Genomic DNA, 18,392 nt, shown 5'->3' on the forward strand with positions numbered 1-18,392 from the left:
AGAATATATTGCGGTTAGAGAAACGGGTGGAAGACTCCACAGTCTTTTTTTTTTTAATTTATTTTTTATTGGTGTTCAATTTACTAACATACAGAATAACCCCCAGTGCCCGTCACCCATTCACTCCCACCCCCCGCCCTCCTCCCCTTCTACCGCCCCTAGTTCGTTTCCCAGAGTTAGCAGTCTTTACGTTCTGTCTCCCTTTCTGATATTTCCCACACATTTCTTCTCCCTTCCCTCATATTCCCTTTCACTATTATTTATATTCCCCAAATGAATGAGAACATATAATGTTTGTCCTTCTCCGACTGACTTACTTCACTCAGCATAATACCCTCCAGTTCCATCCACGTTGAAGCAAATGGTGGGTATTTGTCGTTTCTAATGGCTGAGGAATATTCCATTGTATACATAGACCACATCTTCTTTATCCATTCATCTTTCGATGGACACCGAGGCTCCTTCCACAGTTTGGCTATCGTGGCCATTGCTGCTATAAACATCGGGGTGCAGGTGTCCCGGCGTTTCACTGCATCTGTATCTTTGGGGTAAATCCCCAACAGTGCCACAGTCTTGTATACATATTTATCAATGTCATCACCATCATCATCATTTTTTAAAAGTATTAGTTGAGTTAACTGACAAGGACCTGGGATAACCAGAGTTGCTCAACTGTTTTAGAGTAGTGTGCTGAGTTTTTTTTTTTAATATTTTATTTATTTGTGATAGACACAGAGAGAGAGAGAGGCAAAGACACAGGCAGGCTCCATGCCAGGAGCCCGACGTGGGACTCGATCCTGGGGCTCCAGGATTGCGCCCTGGGCCAAAGACAGGCGCTAAACCACTGAGCCACCCAGGGATCCCAGTGTGCTGAGTTTTATAGGGACAGAGAAGAGGGTGGTGAGAAAAGCCCTCCTGCGCTTAACCTGAGGTAAAATTATGAAATACTTTTATGAGATTTTTCTTAGCATAAACTATGGTTTTAAAAATGAAGACAGTTGGGGGGGAAAAATGAAGACAATCAGGGTGCCTGGCTGACTCAGGCCACTGAGCACACAACTCTTGATCTCCAAGTTGTGAGTTGAGGACCCACGTTGGGCTCAGAGTTTACTCTAAAAAAATTAAAAATGAAAAGTCAAAAAAAGAAAAATATTTAAAAGTCATGCATAAATCCACTCAAAGGTAATGGTAAACATCTTTGTTTATCTCCTTCTTATTTTTCTAGAACATATATACTTTAAAATATACAAAAATGGGGGCAGCTGGGTGGCTAAGTTGGTTAAGTGTCTGCCTTGGGCTCAGGTCATGATCTTGGAGTCCTGGGATGGAGCCCCGAGTTGGGCTCCCTGCTCAGTGAGGAGTCTGCTTCTCCCTCTCCCTCTCTCCCTCCTCCTTCTCTCTCTCTGTCTCTCTCTTTCCCTCTCAAATACATAAACAAAATATTTTAAAAAATAAAATATACAAAAATAGAATCAATCTGTATATTCTCTTTTGTGACCTGGTTTTTCTCACTTACTAGTCTGTGAATGTTTTTCCACATCCACAAATATTCTCCTACGATCTCCAAGGACACCACTATATGGAAAGAGAGAATGTTGGAACCCAATTGCTAACTAAGCCACAGAGTTAGGTACAAATGTAACTCTTAGTGTCATTTTTACCAGGCAGAAATCATTTGCAATCCTACCGGACAAAAGAAATCATGTACAGTCTTACCAATCTTTTCAACAAATTAACATGTATATATGTAACTTCATGGAGTCTGGGCCGCAATCAGTAGCAATCAGTAAGTTAGAGTCACATTGCTCTAGATCTACACTATCCAGTGTGGTTTCCACTAGCCCCACATGTGGCTTCTGAGCACCTGAAAGGCTAGTGTGACTGAAAACCTGAAGTTGTTTGGGTTTGGGGGTTTTTGGATATCATGCATATGCCTCTCGCCATAATTAATTAATTAATTAATATTCAAATATAATTAACATACAGTGTTATATTACTTATAGGCATACAATATGATTCGATAATTCTATACATTTCTCAGTGATCATCATGGTAAATGTCTTTTTAACCCCCTTTATCTATTTCATCCTTTCGCCCCCACACACCTCCCCTCTGGCAACCACGTTTGTATTCTAGTTAATAGTCTGAGATTTTGTTTGTTAGTTTGGTTTTCGTTTGGTTTGTCTCTTTTTTTCTTCGTTTGTTTTGTTTCTTAAATTCCACCTATGAGTGAAAGTACATGTTGTCTTTCTTTGTCTGATTTACTTCATTCATAATTATACCCTCTAGAGCCATCCATGGTGTTACACATGGCAAGATTTCATTCCTTTTTATGACTGAGTGCTATTCCATTATGTATGTGTATATATGTGTATATATATATATATATATATATATGATATCTTTATCCATTCATCTATTGATTGATAGATGCTTGAGTTACTTCCATATTTGGGTATTGTAAATAATGCTGCAATAAACAAGAATGTATATATCTTTTCAAATTAGTGTTTAATTTTCTTTGGGTAAATACTCACTAGGTGGAATTCCTGGATTATATAGTAATTACATTTTTATTTTTTTGAGGAACCTCCATCCTGTTTTAATTTTTTAAATTCAATTCTATTTAATTATTTTTAAAAAGATTTTATTTATTTATTCATGAGAGACACACACAGAGAGTGGCAGAGACACAGGCAGAGGGAGAAGCAGGCTCCATGCAGGGAGCCCGATGTGGGACTCGATCCCGGGTCTCCAGGACCATAACGTGAGCTGAAGGTGGCACTAAATCACTGAGCCACCCGGACTACCCTAATTTAATTATTCTTAAGTTTATTTTTAAGATGTTTTTATTTTTTATTTTTTTTATTTTTAAGTTTATGTTTAAATTCTATTTAGTTAACATACGGTGTAATATTGGTTTCAGGTGTGTTCTATAGTGATTCAATACTTCCACACAACACCCAGTGCTTATGACAAGTGCACTCCTCCATCTCATCCCCTATTTCACTCATCACCCCACCCATCTGCCCTCTGCTAATCATCAGTTTGTTCTCTAGAGCTAAGAGTCTGTTTCATGGTTTGCCTCTCTCTCCCTTCGCCCTTTTCCTCTTTGGCTTTAATTTAAAATTTCACATACAAGTGAAATCATATGGTATTTGTCTTTCTCTGGCTTATTTCCCTTAGCATTATACTCTTTAGCTCTATCCATGTTGGCAAGATTTCATTCTTTTTTATGAGTGAGTAATATATATATATATATATATTACTTGTTTTTCTAGAACATATATACTTTATATATATTTATATATATAAAATAAAATATTAAAAAAACAAACGCAACTGTATTGTTTAGGTAGGACGACATTTCACTTTAACTTTTGCAACTCATAGATATTGCTGCACCATATGCCTGCAGTAAGTACATGAGTCATCTCCAGTATTACACATAAGCACATTATCACTCTAGTTAGTATCAGAAGATTGAGTCAATTATTCAGTAACTTTCTATGCACTAATTTAACATTGAAATGTGTTTGCTTGAACCTTCTGTACAAATTGTACTATTTACAGGGATACTTACATGAATCATAATTTGTAACTAAACCTATTTTTATTTAGAGAGGGAGAGACAGAGGGGAGAGGAAGGGCAGAGGGGGTGGGAAAGGAAGAAAGAGAATCTTTTTTTTTAAGATTTTATTTATTTATTCATGAGAGACACACACAGAGAGAGAGGCAGAGACACAGGCAGAGGGAGAAGCAGGCTCCATGCAGGGAGCCTGATGCGGGACTCTATCCCGGGTCTCCAGAATCACTCCCTGAGCTGAAGGCAGATGCTTAACTGCTGAGCCACCCAGGCGTCCCAAGAAAGAGAATCTTAACCGGACTCCACACCCAGGAGCCCGACAAGGGGCTCAATCTCACAACCCTGAGATCATGACCTGAGCTGAAATCAGGAGTTGGATCCTTAACCGACTGAGCCATCCAGCTGCCTCTAAACTGAAATACTTCTTATGCTTTACATTATAATAGAATTAAATTTTTAAAATAAGAAATAAATATGGACCAATTTTTATGTTTAAAATGAAGGCAGGGATCCCTGGGTGGCGCAGCGGTTTGGCGCCTGCCTTTGGCCCAGAGCGCGATCCTGGAGATCCGGAATCGAATCCCACGTCAGGCTCCCGGTGCATGGAGCCTGCTTCTCCCTCTGCCTGTGTCTCTGCCTCTCTCTCTCTCACTGTGTGCCTATCATGAATGAATAAATAATAAATAAATAAATAAATAAATAAATAAATAAATAAATAAATAAATAAAATGAAGGCATACTACCGAGGCTGAATTGAGTGGAGATGCAGAGACTAGTATTGTGCCAGAAGAAGGAAAAAACAAAGAGATTAGAAGAAAGGATGTTGCAAGTGTCATGTAATTTGCTGCAGCCAACCAAAACAGAAAAGCTGTTTGTGGTGTGAAAACTGAATAAACAAAATAGAGTGGACAAGTAGTAAGGGACATTTTTGGCAGATACAGAGTGAATTTGATGAGAAGAAAGAATCAATAAAATTAGTTGCCTGCATTCAAAATTGAATATGCATTAAAAAATATTTCAAAAAAGATAATAGGTGAGGATCCCTGGGTGGCTCAGCTGTTTGGCCCGGGGCACTATCCTGGAGTCCCGGGATCAAGTCCCACATTGGGCTCCCAGCATGGAGCCTGCTTCTCCCTCCTCCTGTGTCTCTGCCTCTCTCTCTCTATCATAAATAAATAAATAAATAAATAAATAAATAAATAAATAAATAAATAAATCTTAAAAAAAAAAGATAACAGGTTCTGGACTTGTAACTTTGGCCAGCTTGATAATGGCTCGGATTTTTGCCCACTAAAAAACCAGTTTCAGATTGTTCAGTTCTGAAACAAACTATGAAACATGTCATGGATACAGTTGTTAAAACTGTTCAGCATATACATGCAAATGCTGTGACTCATCACCAGTGGTTATGGAACCGTTGAAAGAAGTAGACAACGATTTTAATGATCTTGTGTTTGTTGCCAATGGTCTTTGGCTGAGCCATAAAAAGTTTTACAAAGTTTTACTGTGCTGTTGACTGTAATTCAAGATTTTCTTGAGACAAAAGGAATGCTTGCTAAATACTAATTAATTTTTTTAAATGGCAATGTGATTTACATGTTTTCTCATGGATAAGCTTGAAGTTTCATGGAAAGGAAAGGCTTTTTTGTAGTTTAACTAGACAGGTATAAGAATTTATGTTAAAATTGACACTTTTCATAATTCAAATCAATAATTTTATACATTTTTCTAACATGGATCGATATGCAGAAGATTTTAATTATAACAGTATTATGTACATTGGTTGTAAAAACTAAGAAAAAATTTGAAGAATGCTTTGTTTATATTGATAAATTTAGTGTTGCTTTTCAAGTAACATAATTCCCTTTGAAACTAATACTGAGTTGGCACAAATTAATGAATTTACTTAGCTTGAACAGACATAGTTTTGAAACTAACATCCCCCCCCCCGTTTTTTAAGATTTTATTTATTTATCCATGATGGACACCCAGAGTGAGAGGCAGAGACATGGGCAGAGGGAGAAGCAGACTCCACGCAGGGAGCCTGAGGTGGGACTCGAACCCGGGTCTCCAGGATCAGGCCCTGCGCTGAAGGCTATGCTAAACCGCTGAGCCACCCGGGCTGCCTCTTTTTTCTTTTCTTTTCTTCTTTTCTTTTCTTTTCTTTTCTTTTCTTTTCTTTTCTTTTCTTTTCCCTTTTCTTTTCTTTTCTTTTCTTTTCTTTCTTTTTTTAGCCTTTCACTTTACAAGGCCGACTTTGCCCTGAAGTCAAGCTTGCTTGTTACCAAGAGATGCAAGCATGTCTCAGACATGGCTGTGGCACCTACACTCCAGGAGACGTGGGTCTTTTTTTCCCTCTTCTTTTTAACAGTCTTAGGTTTTCTATGCAGTCACTGTTTTTGGTAACTTTGTTAAAGGTTTATTTTTTATTGTTTTTTTAAAGATTTTATTTATTTATTTATTCATGAGAGACACAGAGAAAGAGAGAGAGGCAGAGACACAGGCAGAGGGAGAAGCAGGCCCCACGCAGGGAGCCCGACGTGGGACTCGATCCCCGGTCTCCAGGATCACACCCCGGGGTTGCAAGTGGCGCTAAACCGCTAAGCCACCAGGGCTGCCCTGTTAAAGATTTATTGATTCAGGGCAGCCCCGGTGGCACAGTGGTTTAGCGCCACCTTCAGCCCAGGGTGTGATCCTGGAGTCCCGGGATCAAGTCCTGCGTCCAGTTCTCTGCATGGAGCCTGCTTCTCCCTCTGCCTGTGTCTCTGCTTCTCTCTCTCCGTGTGTCTCTCATGAATAAATAAATAGAATCTTTAAAAATAAATAAAATAAATGCACGCACAGGAAAGTTGCAAAAAGAGTACAAGGAGCTCCTTTCTTTACCCAGTTTCAACCATCATTGACAGTTTATCCCATTTGCTTTATGGTCTCCCTCTCTCTGCCCCTGCATGTATATGTGCATACACATACTAAAACATGCATCTGTCGTTTTTTCCCAAACCACAAATTAGTTGGAGACATTATGCTCCTTTACCCAAAATGCTTCAAGGTGTTATTCCTAAGAACAAGGGCATTCTGTTACGCAACCACAGCACACTGATCAAAGTCAGGAAATTTAACATTGCTACAAAGCTATTGTTCAACCCACAGTCCTTGTTCGACTTTTGTCACTTGTCCCAATCATGTCTCCTATGGCTATTTTCCTTTCTTGGTCCAGGATCCAATCCAGAATCACACGCTGTGGTTTAGTCATCATATCTTTGTAGTCTCTTTTCATCTGGTACAGTTCCTCTGCTTTTCATTGTATTTCTTGACCTTGACAGTTTTGGAAGAATATGGGCAATTCATTTTGTGGAAGGTCCCTTAGTTTGAGTTGGTCTGATGTTTTTTTCATGATTACATTTCAGGTTGCGCATTTTTGGCAAGGAGATCACAGAAGGGACATTGGGTTCTTCTCAGTGAATCTCAGTGGTCCAATCATCGATATTACCTTTGCTTTGTAACAGCAACGGAATGTTCTTTTAGCTTTATTTTTCCCATTTGGCAGACGTTTTGCATTGCAGTACAGGTTTCTTTTTTGCAGAAGCATGAGAATGCAAAATTTCTAAACCTTTTAATTAATTGCAAATAACCAAAATGCAACAAACTGGTGTGCTTTCTTTAAGGCAGCATGTTTAAAATAATGTGTGTTAATTTTTATCAGTGGAGCTTTAATGTCAACTGGTATACCTAGATTGAAACAAAATCTATTTCAGACAAAAATGAGAAAACTATATAATTTTGAAAAATATGCTGGTTAGGATTAAGAAAAATTTCCTGACACAATGAACCATTAGTCTATCCTTAAAGTTCAAGACTTTTATGATTAACATGTTGATATGCCAGGCGATGTAGTATGAAACCAGAAGAAATCTATGACTTAGTGGGGAGGAGTGAAGTATGGTTTGCCGTGTGAATCTTAACAGTAACTGCTGCATAAGGATTTTAGGTAGATTCTCAGAGCCTGACAGAGGAGAGTCATGGGACTGGTTGTGCCAAGGAGAAGAAGCTGAAAACGGAGCCAAAGAAGATTTTAAAATCAGAGCTGTGTCAACATACATAAATTCACTTGCTTTGAAGAAGCTGCAATGGGATCCAGGAACAGGAAAAAGAATATTTATTGTTTTGCCTTTGCATGCCAAAATGTAATCTCTCTTTTTCTTCTACCCTTTCCTTAAAACAACAATTGTCTGCATGTAGAATGAGTATATTTTAAATGAGCCATTCATTGCTGTTAATATGCTCTTGTTTCTGGTACGGAGGCAACAGGATAGACCAGAAATTCTCCTGACTTTGGACTCAAACTGACCCGTATTCCTAACCTCGCTCTGCCACAGACTGGCATGTGGCCTTGAGCAGGTCACTTGGCCTCTGTGTCTATGTCTCTAAAGATTTTCTTTTGAAGTCATCTCTATACCCAACATGGGGCTCTAACTTACAACCCCCCAGGATCAAGAGTCACAGGCTCTAAGCGACTGAGCCAGCCAGGTACCTCTGAGCCACAGGGGCTGCCCTCTCACTGTGTCTTTTTTTTTAAGATTTTATTTATCCATTCATGAGAGACACACACAGAGAGAGAGGCAGAGACACAGGCAGAGGGAGAAGCAGGCTCCATGCTGGAGCCCGATGCGGGACTCAATCCGGGGAACTGGGATCACTCCCTGGGCTGAAGGCAGCTAAACCGCTGAGCCACCCGGGCTGCCCTCACTGTGTCTTTAAAAAGGAAATCAATTTTGCCAGATTGGAAGGATTTGAGGTGACATACATTACAAATACTGTGGCCCATAGTGAACAACATTCAATAACAGAAGTTGGACATAAAGGCAATAGAGTTTAAGGAAAAAGAGCCCTGGCCTGGAACCTGGGGACCAGAATCCTGCTCCCTGAGCCTTCCTTTCACTAACAAGCACCTGACCTTGGGCTGGTCACTCAAACTTTCTGGATTTTAGTCCCAATAAGGAAGGAGTGTTGGTTGGAGAGAAACACAGGTCAAGTACGAGGGGCACTAGCATGCTGCCACTAATGCAGGGTGGAGAGTTCTTCACTGGAGCGCTGACTGCTGTGCCATGGGATCACAGCTGAGCAAGTGAGTAGGCTGCGGCTGGCACTTGATCTGGGCCTCAAATGCTCATGTGTGGGCTTCTCTGCTGGACAAAGGAGGTGTTTCAGGTGAGAACAAAGACCCAAAGGTCCAGTAGGTGAAAGGGCAAAGCCCAGGGGCACCTGGGTGGTTCAGTTGGTTAAGCATCTGACTCTACATCTCAGCTCAGGTCTTGGTTTCAGGGTGGTGAGTTCAAGCTCCGCATTGGGCTCACACCAGGCATGGAGCCTACCTAAGAAAAGGGGGGCAGGGAGGGCTGCCATACTGCCAAATGGCAGCTCAACTCCAGTCCCACTGCAATCGGCTTCTAGGACTATCTCTGTTGAGTTGTATCAAGTACATTTTAAGACAAATGGCCCCTCTCTGGGCTTTGGAAATCCTTCAGCTCTGCTGCAGGGAAATGGCAGCTGAAATGGGAGTGCTCTGTAAATGTCCACGTGCTCACCGTGCTCACCGTTTGGACGGGGCAAAGGAAACTACCAGTTAAACAGTAATCTTAACTCACTAGCAATTGGGATCCCTGGGTGGCTCAGCAGTTTAGCGCCTGACTTTGGCCCAGGGTGTGGTCCTGGAGTCCCAGGATCAAGTCCCACATCGGGCTCCCTGCATGGAGCCTGCTTCTCCCTCTGCCTGTGTCTCTGTCTCTCATGAATAAATAAAATCTCTTAAAAAAAAGAGAAAGATGAGAACATTTGTCAAAGGTCACCTGCAAGCAAATGGAAGAATCGGGGTTAGGATCCAGGCTGGCTGACAAAGGCTCTGACCCTAACTATTCTGTGAACTGCTTCACTTGAGGCAGTAAGAAATCATTTTTTACAGAAAAAGATATATTTAACTAGTACTAGAAGTTGAGAATTTAGTCACGTCTTCAAGCACAGCTATAGTAAATGCTGCATTCAGACAAGAAGCCAGGCAGTACTTTTTGGACCCAGATACGCTCTATTATTTTCTTCGGTAACACTTTTGATTGTGTCACTATTTGGGCACAGTCACTTAGGTAATGCAGTGCAATAGTGCAGTCTCCCCTCCCCCTAATGCCATTCTGTGTTGGAAGTGAGAGGAAAGGAGGAAGTGGGAGGAGTTGGACAGCATTTCACGTGGGGGCTTTGTGTCAAGTGGAGGTTCTCTCTCTCTGTCTCTTTTACTTATTTAAGTAATCTCTACACCCAGTCTAGGGCTCAGACTCACAACCCGGAGATCAAGAATCGCAAGCTCTTCCGACTGAGCCAGCCAGGAGCCCCTCAGGTGGAGGTTCTCTTATGGAGGCTGGCCTGGTGTGTCTTCTTGGGCCTGTGTGACAGAGCCTCAAGCTGGCAGTCTTACCTTTAAGTCAGGCTTTCTCAAGCTGGGGGAGCCCTCTGGGGGTGTTCAGACACATCTGAGGGCACTGTGACTCTGCAGGGGTAAAGGAAGTGGTTGCAGGGTAACAGCAAGAAGTGACTCTTCACGTCCTACATGCTTGTTCTGAAAGGGTCAGCAGAGGGGCACCTGGGTGGCTCAGTCGGTTAAGTGTCTGCCTTCGGCTCTGGTCATGATCCCGGGGTACTGGGATGGAGCCCTGCTTCGGGGGGAGCCTGCTTCTCCCTCTTCCTCTGCCATTCCCCCTGCCTGTGCTCTCTTGTTCTCTTTTTCTCTCACAGAAAGAAAATCTTAAAAAAAAAAAAAAAAAAAGACGTGTTTAAAAATTAAAAAAAGGGCAGCCCGGGTGGCCCAGTGGTTTAGTGCCGCCTTCAGCCTGGGATGTGATCCTGGAGACCCGGGATCGAGTCCCCACGTCGGGCTCCCTGCATGGAGCCTGCTTCTCCCTCTGCCTGCGTCTCTGCCTCTCTCTCTCTCATGAATAAATTAAACCCTTAAAAAATTAAAATAAAAAATAAAAAAATAAAAAGGTCAGCAGGAACACAGATGAAGATTATGACTGGCCCTCAGTGTGCTGGCTTGACATATCTTAAGGAAAACCTCTCTTGTCATTTACTTTTCTTGAATCATTGTCCAGAGAGTTCTACCAACAAATGTTTAGAGAACTCGGCCTAGGCTGTCGACTGCCTGGCACCCTGGGGGGTGGGAATGTGAGTCAAACGATGGGGAACAGAGTGGGGATATTGCACAGGTTGCCTGTGAGCCTCATCTCCCTTTCCCAACATCAGTACTCAGAGAACCTGGTCTCTGCGTGGAGTCCTTTGGAGTGTCAAGCAGGATATTCTCTTCCTCAGTTCCTTTCCAAGACACAGATGTTGAAGGCCTACTGTGTGCAGGCGCCGTGCCAAGCACTGGGAGCAGAGAGGTGAACAACCAGGCATCCCAAAGGAGCATGGTGCCAAAAGTAGACTGTGCCGTAATAACCATAGCAACACCCTCCTGGTCGCCGCGACCTCCCATTTACTGACTACTCACCATGTGCCACATATTGGCCCCTGTGCTGGTCACATAGTCACTCATTTAATGGCCTCAACAGCTCTGTGAGGTGGGGACTATTCCTCGATCATTTTCCAGAGGTGGGGAAGGAGGCACAGAGAACTCGAGGGACCTGTTTGTTGACTGTCACATAGCCCAGAGGATGTGGGCTAGCAACTCACCCCAGAAACTGTCTGGGGGAGCTAGGCAATAGCTCCAGAGAGGCAGAACGTCCTCTCAAGCACAGTCACGCCCTGATGGGGAGTGGGCACGGCTTGGCGGGGGGGGGGGGGGGGGGGGGGGAACTCCTACCCCTTGGCCTCCAGGAGCTGTACCAGCAGGCCCTGCGCTCGGGGACAGCGCCTCGACCGTGTGGGCAGCCCTACTGGGGAGCCACCCTCGGGCTTCCAGTCTTGGCCTTACCATTTTCTAGCCCTTGAACCTCGTCATGCCTCAGTTAACTTGTTGGTAAAATACCTTTCTCGGAACTTGTTGGTAAAATAGGGATAATGACACCTACTTCTCAGAGCTATTGTAATGATTAAGTAAGTTAGCATTTGAGGCTGAAGAAGGCTTTTCTCTGGGAAAACCACAACCATGAGGATGGTTTCCCAGCAGCCTTCAATTTTGCTTTTTCATAAACACCTCACTTCAAATTCCATCCCACCGGGCATGTACTTGAAATGTGCTTCAGGTAATGAAGTTCATTTAAAAATTCCTTTACAGGAACACCTGAGTGGCTCAGTGGGTAAAGTGTCTGCCTTCAGCTCAGGTCATGATCACAGGGCCCTGGGATCTAGCCCCCCTTTGGGTTCTCTGCTCAGCAGGGAGTCTGCTTCTCCCTTTGCCTCTGTACTCTCTCTCTCTCAAATAAATAAAGAAAAAACATTTTTAAAGATATTCTTTATTTATTCATGAGAGACACAGAGAAAGGGGCAAAGACATAGGCAGAGGGAGAAGCGGGCTCCCTGTGAGGAGCCCGATGTAGAACTCGATCCCCCGACTGGGATCACGCCCTGAGCCAAAGGCGGATGCTCAACCCCTGAGCCACCCAGGTGTCCCAAATAAAGAAAATATTTTTTTTAAAAGATTTTATTTATTCATGTGAGACAGAGAGAGAGAGAGAGAGGCAGAGACACAGGCAGAGGGAGAAGCAGGCTCCCTGCAGGGAGCCTGATGTAGGACTCGATCCCAGGACCCCAGGTTCATATCCTGAGCCGAAGGGAGATGCTCAACCATCCAAGCGTCCCCCTAAAAAAGAAAATCTTTAAAAAAATTGCTTTACAGCAAGGGCGCCTGGCTGGCCCAGTCAGAAGAGTTGGCAGCTTTTGGTCTCAGGGTCTTGAGTCCAAGTCCCACATTGGGCATGGAGCCTACTTCAAACAAAACATTGCTTTTTTAAAAAGATTTTATTTATTTATTCATCAGAGACACAGAGGGAGAGAGAGACAGAGACACAGGCAGAGGGAGAAGCAGGCTCCATGCAGGGAGCCCGATGTGGGACTCGATCCCGGGGTTCCAGGATCAAGCCCTGGGCCGAAGGCTGCGCTAAACCGCTGAGCCACCCCAGGCTGCCCTAAAATACTTCTGTATAGCTTTACGTTACAAAATTGTTTTGGCTCTAAGTCTTTTTTTTTTCTTTTAATTGAGGTAAAATTTACATAACGTAGAATTAGCTATTTTACAGGGAAAATCTCACCAGCACTTAGTACATTTAGAGTGTTGGGCAACTACCACCTGCATCTAATTCCAAGACATTTTCATCACCCCAAAAAGAAACCCCATACGCATTAATCATTCACATCTTCCCCTCACACAGTAGCCTGATTTCTACCTCCATGGAGTTGCCTGTTCTGGACATTTCAAATGGAATCATATAATATTTGTCCTTTTGTCTGGCTTCTTGTACTTAACATAATGTTTTTGAGGTTCATTTATGTTGTAGCATGAGTTAGTATGGATTCCTTTTTATGGCTGAATAATATTTTGTTTATCCATTCACTTATCAATAGAAATTTGGTTGTTTCTATTTCTTGGCGATTGTAAATACAATTGTGTACAAGTTTTTGGTTGGACCCTGTTTTCCATTCTTTGAGGTACATACCCAAGAGTGGAATTGCTGGGTCATATCGTAGCTGGATGTTTAGATTTTTGAGGAATCGTCAAACTTTTCCAGAGCAGCTGCACCATTTTGCATTTCCACCAGCAATCTCACCATATCCTTGCTGAAACTTGTAACTTTCTGGCTTTCAAAATTTATTCACTTATATCGGAGCTAGCCTTGTGGGTGTGGAGTTGTATCTGTCGTGGTTCACACTGCTTTTTAGCTTTGCAGTGGCACACTTGGTTTTACCTTGGAATCTCCAGGGTTTTTATTTTTTTTGTAAAAATCCCATTGTGTGGTCTGCACCTCTGTCAGCAGCTTTCAAAGCTCCCGAGGTGATTCCAGTAATCAGGCAAAGTTGAGAATCACTGTGTCGAAGATTCCAGGATGCTCTCGGTTACACGGTCTTTTTAATCAGAAATTCAGATCATGTTTAACTTACTGGGCTAGGCCCACATTTATCTGAAAACCGGCGGGGGAGTGATAACAGATTTCTGTCAGCCATTCCAAACCTAATAGCTAAGGCCAGGTTTTTGTTTTTGTTTTGTTTTGTTTAAAAGAAAGGAAGTGATTTCACCACAGCTGCACACAGGGGGCAGGGAGGCAGGGTATCTCCAAGGGTCCCAAGTGAACTGCTGAAAACAGAAAAAACGAAACGGTAAAACAAAAGGCTCCTGGCTTCGGTGGCAGGTGCAGCTGCTGAGGGCTGCTGGTCCCCACTCTGCCCCCCACCTCCGTTCACAAGGAAAGAATGGAAAAGCAGCACAGGTGGTGGCCACTGGGTTCTTACACCCGGGAGAGGTTTCCAGTTAGCACCCTGCTTCTCTGCCACCACCTTCCCCTCTCTAACAGACAGCCTTTCACCACTTTCTTTTCTTTTTTTTTTTTTCCTTTTACCATTTTCAACTTCCTTCTTCCCACTAGGTAGTTACTTTTGCTAACTGAGCTGGACAAACTGTGTAGCTATACCTCTGAGTTTATAAAGATTTTATTAAAAAAAAGATTTTATTTATTTGAGAGAGAGAGAGAGAGAGAGAGAGAGAGAGAGCAGGGGGAGGAACAGAGGGAGAGGAACAAGCAGACTCCGAGCTGAGCACAGAGCCCAACGTGGGGCTCCATCTAACGCCCCTGAGATCACAACCTGAGCCAAAATTGAGTCAGCTGCTCAATCGATTGAGCCACATAGGCGCCCCTATTCCTCTGAGTTTACAAAAACTCTGTTGCAGACGTTCAAGTTGGCCTGACCGTGAAGAAGCAGGTGGGCCCATGTGAAGGTGAGCCTTGGATAAGAGTAATACCTGACACAAGTAGCATTTTGCTATAGAGGATCACCTCTGGTTCTTCACTCTAAGCACTGACTTCATGTTATTGTCACAATTGTTACCGCCTTCCAGCCACCCTCCCACCCCCCGGAGCACACTTGGTGTGGAACTCGGACCGCGGGGAGCCGTGTGGGCCTGTCACACGAGGACTGGGCCTGTGGCAGGGGCTTTAGGGGAGCTTTTAAGGAGGCCAGCTGTTCTCTGGACTGGAGGTAATTCCATGATTGGGGCCCTTGGTAGGTCTTATCATTGGGCAGCAGGGAGGACGAAGACAGGACAAAGGCTGTGAATGGTAAAGAAGCAGCAGTCACTCATATGAGCCAGGATCGGGGGATGTGTGGGGACTTCTGTGGTTTGGACAAGGTTCGCTTGTTCTCCGTGTTCAGACGGGATTACAGAGTGGTCTTGTTTTGGTCTTGTCCCATCCCGGTCACAGAGTGGCCTTGTCTGATGTTGGTGTTCTGGGTAATTATTTATGTTCAACGGAAGACTGTCTGGCCAGTTCCCAGATGGCAGGGGCTGCTTTTCTGTCTCAGGCCTCACTTTCGGCCAAGAGCAGACAAGGTCAGGCCAGAGGATATGAATCCATGAATATCCACATTTTCACCTTTGCCAAGATTCTGTTGATTAAGAGGTTGTTTCAAGAGTGCAGGCTGTGGTTTGGTAAATTTCTCTTGCTTTTCTGTTGTAGGATAGGTTGCTGAATTGGCTGGTGTGACAAAAGCTGCTCAGGATATACCGGTCAACTGTACCACAAGCAATTCCCACAAACAAAATGATTATTCATCCTGTAACACGCCTTGAAGCCAGGGACCTAGATTATAAAACCAAGACAATGAGAACACATTCTAGCATCCCAATAGGTACTCACAGCACAGCTGGAAGTGTTTATATTTTAAAAGATTTTATGTATTTATTCATGAGAGACACAGGGAGAGAGAGAGGCAGAGACACAGGCCGAGGGAGAAGCTGGCTCCCTGCAGGGAGCCCGAGGTGGGACTCGATCCTGGGTCCCCAGGATCACACCCAGGATCACACACCAGGAAGGTGGCGTTAAACCGCTGAGCCACAGCGGTTGAGCTCTGCCTTTGTCTCAGGACCTGATCCTGGAGTCCCAAGAATCGAGTCCCACGTCGGGCTCCCTGCATGGAGCCTGCTTCTCCCTCTGCCTGTGTCTCTGCCTCTCTCTCTCTCTCTCATGAATAAATACATAAAATCTTAAAAAACAAAACAAAACAAAACTGCTGAGCCACCCGGGCTGCCCTGGAGGTGTTTAAAGAGGCCCTCTGTCTCTCATGAATAAATACATAAAATCTTAAAAAAAACCAAAAAACAAAACTGCTGAGCCACCCGGGCTGCCCTGGAGGTGTTTAAAGAGGCCTCAAGGCTTCAAGCCCATGACTTACCTTTAACCATCTTGCCAGGATTGTGTCATTAGTAGGTAATACGCTACATTGCAAACATCTTTACAACTCCTAAAATCACCTCAACAATGTGCGCTGCATTTCGGGGCCTATTTATCTCTGATATTGTGCTATGTCAGGAAGCGTTTTTGTTAAAGTCCACTTCTGTTACGGCTATCTGATTAGCTAATGGCAAAGCATCTCAAGGAATTCCATCTCTATTTTCCACCTTGCAGAAGCAAGGTGGGGGCACTTAGGCTGGCCACTGCTGGCTGCACGGCAGGCCCCATGCTGCTGAGCAGGACCGGCTACATCATTTGCAGGCTCAGTGCAAAATGAAAACACGGGGTCCCTTGTTCAAAACTGTGAAGAGTTTCAAGAAAGTGAGAGCAGAGAAACCAAGTATAGGGCCATTCTGGGTGCGAGGCTCTGTGCCAGTGCACGCGTCACCGGCTCTAGAGGCCCACCCTACTGCGGCATGACAAGAGGTACACCTGAGACCTCTGGAGTCCTACTGTCCATGCTGCCTGGCGAGGGACAACTGTGTCGCCCCGACCTGACTCCAGGGGAGGAGAAGCATTGGAGATTATTCCTGGACAAAAGCAGGAGCTGCATGCAGTCTAAGGTACAGAGGCTGAAAGGCTGAGATAACAGAAGAGCTCGGGGACTCGAGGATCTGGGAATCCCAGGAGAAAGGAAAACACTGAGGGCAACAAACAGGTGGCTGTGGGTAGGAAAAGATGAATGCAAGTCCTGAAAAGGAGATCCAGTTCTTAACGGGATGGTCTGTTAAGAGAACACTGGTGAAGACATTGCCCAGTTTTTGTGAGAGGGTGAAAGACTCAGGAAAACAGCCACTAGGGATTGCTCTTGGGAGAGGTGGGTTTCCTGCCGAGGTTCTTCATGCTTTTTTTTGGGGGGGGGGGGCACGGAAGTTCACTCCTTTGACCTCGGTCCAGCCATTCGGGCACTTCCCGGAGCTTGGGGAAGACTGATGGGATGATGGAAGCGTCTGGCTCGTGGCCCTGTCGGTGGAAGGGAGGGGGCTCATGCGCCCTCCTGTTCTGTCCTGTGCCACGTCGCGTTGCAGGCCAGCCGGACACCCAAAGTGAAAGGCAAGCCCACGGCGGGAAGGGCCAGCGCCTCGAACGGGGGCATCAGCCATGCCGGGGCCCTGGGGATGCCGCAGTTCCCCAAATCCACAGCAGCAGCCTTGCCTCCTCCCACTCGCTTCTCCACCCTTCCCGTTTCTCACGCAAACGTGGGTAACTGAACTACCCAAGGCGTTTTCGTCTGGTCCTGGAATGCGAGCGGACCGTCGCTGATAATCATGGCAACGATTCCAAAGGGCTTAAGTGGAGCGTTTGGAGAGTCAGGGGAAGGGCGGCAGCACTTTCCGAGTACGGGTGGATCGCGGCGTTAGACTTGGCCAGGAAAGAAGAGGGGCCTCGGCTGGGGGATGGTCTGGGGAAGTGCAGGGGGTGGGCCCCCCGGAAGTCGTGCTGCGCTGTTCAAACCTAAGGTGACCTAACGGATGGCGGGAGCGCCCGCCGATCCCGGGCGCGGGAGCGGCCATTGGTGACGCACGCCGGGGAGCTGGGCGCCCACGCCTCCAGCGCTGCCTGCCGAGGCCCCACAGCCTGCGCGCCGAGGTCGGGGCGGCGGGCGTCCTCGCTTCCTCCCTCCCGGAGGCGGGCCCGGCCCCGCCCCCGCGCCCCGGAGCGCTCCCGCGGCCCCTCCCACCTCCTCGCCCGGCCGCCCCGCGCCGCACTCCCCGCCGGCCGCAGCCCGACGCGCCGCGCGGCCCCCCGTCTCCCGCGGCCGCCTGCCCCAGGCATGGCCCAGGGCCTCGCCTCACTATGGCAGCAGCACGGCACAGCACGCTCGACTTCAAGCTCGGCGCCAGAGGTGAGGGCGCGCGGCCGCCACCTGCCCGGCCGCCCCCGCCGCCCGCCGGGCTGGGGCCAGCGGGGACCGGGCGGGGCGCGCGCCGCGGGCCGAACAATGCGGACGGCCCGCGCGGCCCCGGCGTCCCTGCGGCCGCAGCGCCGAGCGCGCACCGGAGGCCGGGCCGGAGGCCGCGCCCGGGCTCCCGCCGCAGCGCCGGGCCTGGAGGGGCCGCCGCAGCGCCGGGCCTGGAGGGGCCGCCGCCCGCCCCGGCCCCCCGGCCCCCGCCCGCCGGCGGCGCCGCCCTTCGAGGCCCGGGTCGCCCACCCGCGCCCCGTGCGGGCGTGGGCGCCCCTGCCAGGGTCCCCTTGGCGCCGCGCGGCTCGGGAGGCCCCCCCCCCCCGCGTCGGCGGAGCCCCTTAGGGCGGCGGTGCCGGGGCGGGGGGCGTGCGCCGCGCGGGGCCGCCCGCGTGACCTTTTCCTGTTCGCGGAGGCGGGTAAATTCCCTCCAGCCCGGGCGGGGGCTCCCCTCGTGGGAGCGGGGCTGGGGCAGGAC

The 18,392-nt window shown here is 46.5% G+C and overlaps 1 protein-coding gene across 4 annotated transcripts in view; it reads left to right on the top strand.

Annotated features, from left to right (window-relative positions):
* Positions 1–16,549: 16,549 nt before the first annotated feature.
* The window catches only part of SMS (spermine synthase), a 54,647-nt gene continuing 52,804 nt past the window's right edge, over positions 16,550–18,392 (top strand). Inside the window, exon 1 of one of the 4 annotated variants that reach the window (XM_035711930.2) lies at positions 16,550–16,574. Coding sequence is in view for 3 of the 4 variants with exons in the window: in XM_025438525.2 (XP_025294310.1) it covers positions 16,949–17,057 (109 nt within the window). In the remaining variant the exon portion in view is untranslated. Of the gene's footprint in view, positions 16,575–16,595; positions 17,058–17,264; positions 17,350–17,482; positions 17,858–18,392 lie in introns of those variants that run through there. The other 3 variants (XM_025438525.2, XM_025438554.1, XM_025438557.3) reach the window with 3 other exon arrangements.

The sequence above is a fragment of the Canis lupus genome, chromosome X, assembly GCF_003254725.2.
Source record: "Canis lupus dingo isolate Sandy chromosome X, ASM325472v2, whole genome shotgun sequence".
NCBI lineage: Eukaryota > Metazoa > Chordata > Mammalia > Carnivora > Canidae > Canis > Canis lupus.